At 42.9% G+C, this 7,294-nt stretch overlaps 1 protein-coding gene and 1 pseudogene across 1 annotated transcript; one reads left to right on the top strand and one right to left on the bottom strand.

Moving 5' to 3' along the window:
- The first annotated feature begins 1,668 nt into the window (after window positions 1–1,668).
- LOC128859233 (60S ribosomal protein L17) lies at window positions 1,669–3,924 on the top strand. The gene is made up of 3 exons (XM_054096059.1): window positions 1,669–1,758; window positions 1,992–2,085; window positions 3,275–3,924. Exons 2-3 carry the CDS (start codon window positions 2,005–2,007, stop codon window positions 3,752–3,754), a joined length of 561 nt encoding a protein of 186 aa, XP_053952034.1. The 5' UTR covers window positions 1,669–1,758; window positions 1,992–2,004; the 3' UTR covers window positions 3,755–3,924.
- Window positions 3,925–5,400: 1,476 nt separating this feature from the next.
- On the bottom strand, window positions 5,401–6,788 carry LOC128859378 (uncharacterized; annotated as a pseudogene).
- Between the last annotated feature and the right edge of the window lie 506 nt (window positions 6,789–7,294).

Genomic DNA, 7,294 nt, shown 5'->3' with positions numbered 1-7,294 from the left:
AGGTTTTTCTTCATAGAAGTCATTTTGATGAAATATTTTCGGTGCATATGAATGCATAGGTAATACTACCTAACAAAAATGTTATTCGAATTATGTCTACAAACCTGTTTCCCTTGCCGGATCTATTTTTATTATTATTATTATTGAATTTTTATTTTGACGTATTTCTTTAGACGCGTAAAAATAATGATATATTAAATAGACAACACAGGGTTGCGTGCCAAAAAGTATGGTTATTATCTAGGATTATTTTAAAATCTCAGATTTTAGGAGAGAGAATTTTGTATGGGAAATCTCACTTTTTAATTACGTATTTTGAATTAAGCACGAAAAAGTAGATCATCTACTTATATGTGAGCGTATTATTACGTTCCCTGGATGAAATGCCAAAATTGTTATGAACATGAACTGCAGATGCCACTGTGGGATTTAAGATGAGGCCACACTCTTACGTTTCTAAGAAAGCACCAATACTGTTGATACAGAAGACAATCATTAAAAATGCAATGAACGACACACTACCACACTACTAGAAGTTAAACAAAACTGGTTGCTGCTTGCAACATGTATTTACTCAACTATTTTAAATTCTCTTAGTTTTTAGTAATATTTTGTTCAGAATACTCGTTTCATTATGCGATGGCAGTATTTTAAGTGCGAACATTGCCATGTTATGTTATTGCCATTTTGAAAATGTCGTCAGTGATGGCAGATGAGGTAAAAGAAGGACGCTGAGATTCTGGGTGAATAATTTTTGCAAAGAAGGGAAGTGCACAGTCTGGAAACTAAAATAGTTAAAGATACTGCTAATTTGAACGTCACAAAAAATGACCAATTGGCAGTCAAAATGCAAAATGACAGCCCATTACTTCACAGATGTTGGCAATATTTGGCTCAAAATATTTCATAGCATGAATTGCAAAGTTTATTTAGCGTAGAGAATTATGAGTTGAATTATGAGAGCAAAAATGAATATAAAGCCTCCAAATGCAGTTTTTTGCGTTTTTATGCGGAAGACGCCGTGGCCACAAAGTATGTGTGTGTGCGTATAATTTCTGGTGTTTCGTGGTTTCCATTGTTTTTGCCTACTCTTCTTCTTCGCAAACAATATTTGCCTTCCTTTTGCTTGTTTATTGATGGACTCTTACGACTCGGGGAATTCGAAAGGCGCAATCTTCTTCTCTATCATTCTTGATACAGTAGCACCGAAAAGAGCAACTCAACCATAAATAAAAAGAGAGAATATTTTTTTTATTATCACAACTAGATTGCAATAAATAAACTAACGAACAATTTTATTCTTTCTTTCTTTTTTTGTATAATACGAGTAATATAGTGATGCTCTGCTCAAGACTTACAACGGAGTTGATTACTGCAAGAGATGAAGCGGCTTTTTGAGTTTCAATCTTTCAAACCATTTGTGTTCGTCGGTGAGGGCTGAGGCTTCGTTGTTGACGTAATGAAATAACCTATTCTAATAACGACGGGAATTGGTTCTATGTTGAGCTCATGTTTCATAGTATACAAAATTAATAGAATGATTTCGAAATAACTTAAAGAGCTCATTGGTATTTTATTACTCGTTATGGAATGCTGAACGTCTAATGCTAGTTAAATGCAAATAACTCACATGCAACCCTGCAAAGTCACCACTACCTCGTGTTGAATTACAATGACATTAGCCTTGTGACACTGCCTTACCCACTAATTGACAGGTGTCAAATAGGTTCTTTTCCGGTTTAATTCATCACGAATAAGGTACGATTTTGTCAAAGTGAAAAATTAAATTGTTCAACATCCAAGAAAATAGATATAACAAACAAGAAATATAAGTAACTGTGATGATGGGAAAGTGTAATTTAGTTTTTCAAATATGCATTTTCCCTAATTGATTCACGTAGTGCCTTAAAGTGGCGCTATGTATTTCATACTCTGCTTTCATCATCCAAATGAAAATATACAATAAAATGTGTGCGTTTGTAATTTTGCAGAAATTAAACAATAATGGGACGGTACTCGCGGGAGCCAGAGAATGCCACAAAATCGTGCAAGGCGCGCGGACCCAATCTACGTGTGCACTTCAAGGTGAGTATTTTTCATATACCGATGAGTAGTGCCACTTTTTGTAATGATTGTGTTTTATTAAGTTAAAAATGCTGAGGAGGATACATATTTGATTAAAAGTGAAGGAACTGCCTTTCTCTTATTCAATGCGCGCACCCAAACATGCTTTGTTTAGTTTACTTTGTTTACACGAAAATGTTTGGAAGTGTATTTTGCATCTAAATCAGTGCTTGAAAGATAACCACTTTCAATATACTTTGCAAAGATGCTATAGAAAATATGCAACGCCCTATGGCTTGCGGCCAAGCATCAGCTGGAGAATTGTCAATCCTACCGATTAACCATCTAGAACTTGTGCTACAATTTAAACATAAACTCAAAAGTTTGGTTGCCGATAGCCTGCTGCAGGAATACCGGAGTTCAGTACCGTTGAATATACTTGAAAATCCAGTCATACTTATAGCAAAATATGTGTTTGGTGGTGTATAAATCAGTTATGCACCGCTATAATATTTATGCTTAGAGAAAATCAGCAAGAAAACAGTGGTAAATACGCCTTGCAATTGCGATTCATCACTACCTGTCTTACTGAACAGTAAACTATGGAATAAAAATATTTAACTTGCATCTCAAATCAGTGCGTAAAAGAAATATACTTTGTTGGCACTTTTGCAAAGATGCTAGAATAAAAAATGCAGCACCTTATGGGCCGCGGCCAAGAATCAGCTGGTGAATTGTTAACACCTACGATTTGCCGTCTAGAACTTGTGTCACAATGCATTTGCAGCAGTTATCGACAACCAATAAAACAGTTTATAGCATAATATGCGTTTAGTGGTGCATTTGACACTTATGCACGGCTAAAATGTTTATGCTTAGAAAAAATCGATGGGAAAACAGTGATAGATACGCCTGCAACTGCGATTCATCACTACCTGTCCAATTGAACAAACAAAATTAAAAGATCTTTTCATGTTAAACTGTCCGGCATTTTTAAAATATACAAATTAAGCGTTGCTCTAACCTTTAATTTTAAATAAAAATGCTCGGATTAAGTAAAGTTGCTGGAAAACAGTGACGTTTGTCAGTTCTTATGACGCGGCCACTACCTGACCTGTCGCATAAACCACCTTAATAAAACTTATTTTCATGTTTTTTATAGAAATTTTATATTGAAATAAAAATATTTGCATTATCTTTCCACTTACAGAACACTCATGAAACTGCCCAGGCTATCAAACGCATGCCTCTGCGTCGTGCCCAGCGTTTCTTGAAATCTGTCATCGAACAAAAGGAGTGTGTTCCCTTCCGTCGCTTCAACGGTGGTGTTGGTCGTTGCGCACAAGCTAAGCAATGGAAAACTACCCAGGGTCGCTGGCCAAAGAAATCGGCTGAATTCCTCTTGCAGCTCCTACGTAATGCCGAAGCCAATGCTGACTGCAAAGGTCTCGATGTCGATCGTCTGGTTATCGATCACATTCAAGTGAACCGCGCGCAATGTCTGCGTCGCCGCACATACCGTGCTCACGGTCGTATCAACCCCTACATGTCGTCGCCATGCCACGTTGAGGTAATCCTCACCGAAAAGGAAGCGATCGTGTCCAAGGCGTCTGAAAATGAGCCAGCCAAGAAAAAACTGTCGAAGAAGAAGATGCAGCGACAAAAAGAGAAGATGATGCGTTCCGAATAGATGTTTTGTAATCTAAGTGAATAAGGGAGTGAATTGAAAGAAAAGGACGGCAGTTGATTTGATTTTGTGTACGCGTTGTTGCAGACAACAACGTTTGATGAACACTACAGCAAATTATTATAACAAAAAGTTCAATAAATCAATTGGACGCTGTTTTTTTTAAAAGAAAATCGTATTTTCATTTAACGAAGTGTATGGCTTAGGGTTTTTTAATATCAGAACATGGATTAGTTTAAAATAAGCTAAGTTTATCATCCCCTTCATTGCAAACTTTAGATCATGAATTAAATTTTTTTTTGTAAAATTAATTCCTATCTAATTAATATTCATGTCAATGTACTTTGAAACGATTTTAACACATCGTCGTTGTTGTGGTTGTTGTTGTGGTTTTTGTTGTGGTTTTTGTTGTTGTTGTAGCAGTATCTTCGCCCTGTCAGTGTAGTGTAATCACCGGTCGTCTTCGTCTAGCTCATCTAACGGTAGGCCCAGGAAACTAGCTGTTTCGACGGGTTGGGTCCAGTGGGAGAGAGGTGTTAGATGAGTGGGTTTTATAGGGCATGTGAAAAGGTGGTTAGTGTCGTTCGGGGTGCCTTCACATGCTGGACATATGTTTAGTATGTCGGGGTCGATTCTGGATAGGTAGAAGTTTAACCTGCTACAGTATCCAGAACGTAATTGTGCCAAAGTTACGCGGGACTCTCGGGGAAGCTGGAGCTCTTCGTCTGCGATATGTGGTGGTTGGACTCCGATAACGGCATTCGGGGGTCGGGAGCTTAAGAAGTTGGTAAGGGTCTCCCGATGAATGTCGTTTATGGCCTGTCTGTACACTGTCTGATCCTGGAGTTGTCTGTCAGTTTTTTCCTGGATCTCGTCCACGTAGTTAAGGAGATGTCTCCTGATGTGCCTGGGAGGTGGCTCTGGCACAAGCAGGTGTCTGCATGGGTGAGGTCTGCGGTAACACCCTAACAGAAACTGCTTGCCGAGCATTTTGTTGTGCTCCTTTACAGGGAGCATGTGAGCCTCGTCGTGCAGGTGTTGAATTGGGGACATCAGGAGACATTCTGTCGCGGTCCTAATAGCAGTATTTTAGCAGGTCTGGAGCTTCGTCCACTGCGTATCACTGGTTCCAGGCGACCAGACAGGCGCAGCAAAGTTAAGAACCGGTCGGCCTATTGCTTTGAAAGTCGACAGCAACATTTCTTTGTCCTTGCCCCAAGTGCTGCCGGCAAGCGACTTGAGGACCTTGTTGCGATTCTGTACTCTCGTTGCAATAGCGGTTGTATGCGCTGAGAAGGAGAGCAAGCTGTCAAAGGTGACTCCCAATATTTTTGGGTTATTTACCGTCGGGTTGGGGTATCATCGACGTGCACTTGAAGTTGCAGCTTGACCTCCTTTGTCCAGGTGGTAAAAAGGGTCGCCGTAGATTTAGTGGGAGAAAGTTTTAAGTTTCTCGCAGTGAAGAAGCGAGAAAGGCGGGCGAGGTAGTCGTTTACTTTGGCGCATAGGCCATCAATGTCATTGCCCGACGCCATTATCGTGCAGTCGTCGGCGTATGAGACCAGTGAGACTCCCTCTGGTGGCTGGAGGAGTTTCGAAATATAGAAATTAAAAAGCAAGGGTGAAAGGACACCACCCTGCGGTACTCCTTGCTTTATTTTTCTCTGTTTTGAAGTTTGGTCTCGAAATATCACCGACGAGTGACGACCACTCAGGTAGTTCGCGGTCCACCTTTTCAGCCCTGGCGAGAGTGTCGACTGTAAAATGTCATTTAGTAACGTGGCGTGGCTGCCTGTATCGAAAGCCTTTTGTAGGTCCAACGCTACTAGGACAGTCCTCTCGCAGGGGCGGTTTTGGTTTAGTCCACGGTTTACCTGGGTGTTTATGACGGTGAGTGCCGTGGTGGTGCTGTGCACTCTTCGGAAACCATGCTGGTGAGGGCTGGAGTCAGGTGTTCTGTGAGGAGTGGGAGTAGAAGGGCTTCAAGCGTCTTCACTACTGGGCAAAGGAGAGTTATCGGACGATAAGACTCCCCTTGGTTGGCGGGTTTCCCTGGCTTCAGTAGTGGGACCACTCTCCCTAATTTCCAATTATCAGGAGTGATGAGAGTGGCCATGGACAAGTTGAAGACCTTGGTGAGGAATTCTACTCCCAAAGGACACGGCTTCTTCAGCATCAGCATGTTTAATCCGTCAGGGCCAATGGCTTTAGATGGTTTCATGTGTTTGATGGCCCCCTGAACCTCGTCACTGGTGAAAGTAAGCGGTGCACTGTTGCATGTCAGTTTGTGCAACCGTCTGGTGGCACAACGTTTGGATCTGTCGACCGGAGGATGCAGTATAAATTGCCGGCTAAAATAGCACGCGCATCTCTTCGGGTCCGACGAAGTACGACCGTTGAAGGCGATATCCACCTTGTCGTTGTGCTTCGTCCGGTTCGACAGGGACCTTACGGTGGACCAGAGCTTGCTCACACCAGAAGTGAAGTTACAGGACTTCAGATGCTCTACCCATTTGGTCCAATTGTGTTGGGTGACCAGTTGCCGGATCTCCAAATTGAGGTCCTTTATACGAGGGTCCCCGGTATCGGCCTGGCGTAGGCGGTCACGCTCGATCGCCAGAACGGCTGCTTCAGCTGGGAAATTGGGACGTAATTCCCGGATCCGTCCAGCAGGTATGAAGCGAGCCGCGGTGGCTGTGATCGCCTTGCGGAATGCGAGTTCGCCTGCGCGCACATCGGTTGGAGTGGGTAGAGCTGCGAAGATGTCCTCAGTAAATTCCGGAAATCTGGTCCAATCAGCTTTGTTAAAGTTGGTGTATGACCGGTGGTCCGCGGAAACAAAGTCGGCAGGTTTCTCGATCGAGATGATAATGGGCAAGTGGTCTGATGCAAGCGATAGCATAGGTCGCTACGTTATGCTATTTATCAGACCCGCGCTAGCAATTGTTAGGTCAGGCGAGCTGCTGCAATTGCCCACTACCCTGGTGGGGGCGTCGTCGTTCATTGTGCTGAATGTCGAGTCGTCTATCTGCTCTGCCAGTTGCTGTCCCCTACGATCATTTGGCAGGCTTGAATGCCAAAGATCGTGATGCGCACTGAAGTCACCTACAACCAATCGGTTTTCTCCTCTGATGAGCGCTCCAATATCAGGGAGATATCCTGCCGGACAGCAGGTGACAAGGGGTATGTAAATGTTATATATTTCGAGCTCGGCATCGCCTGACCGGACAGCTATACCTTGACGTTCTAAGGTGCTGTCCCTGCGGTCGATGCCTTCATCGATAAGGCGATACTGCACTGAATGGTGGACTATGAACGCTAGGCCACCACCGTTATCTCGCTCGCGGTCCTTTCTGTGCACATTGTAGCCGTCCCTGGTGATCAGGGGCGAGCTAGCGTGCAGTTTTGTCTCCTGGACCGCAGCTATCTTAATTCCGAACCGGCTCATGAAGTCGACTATCTCGTCAATCTTGCTCGTAAGTCCGTTGCAGTTTAGTTGTAGAAGCTTGAAGCTTCGCGGGAGTGTTGTCGTAACTCGGGGGG

The sequence above is a fragment of the Anastrepha ludens genome, chromosome 3 (assembly GCF_028408465.1).
Source record: "Anastrepha ludens isolate Willacy chromosome 3, idAnaLude1.1, whole genome shotgun sequence".
NCBI classification, from domain to species: Eukaryota; Metazoa; Arthropoda; class Insecta; order Diptera; family Tephritidae; genus Anastrepha; species Anastrepha ludens.
The sequence above is the reverse complement of the archived record's forward strand: the minus strand, read 5'-3'. Positions and strand labels throughout refer to the sequence as shown.

Excerpts from the sequence above, each read along its gene's own strand:
- LOC128859233 (XM_054096059.1), top strand. The coding sequence starts at position 2,005 with ATGGGACGGTACTCGCGGGAGCCAGAGAATGCCACAAAATCGTGCAAG. Across the intron at positions 2,086-3,274 it reads ATCTACGTGTGCACTTCAAG|AACACTCATGAAACTGCCCA; the intron begins GTGAGTATTTTT and ends TTCCACTTACAG.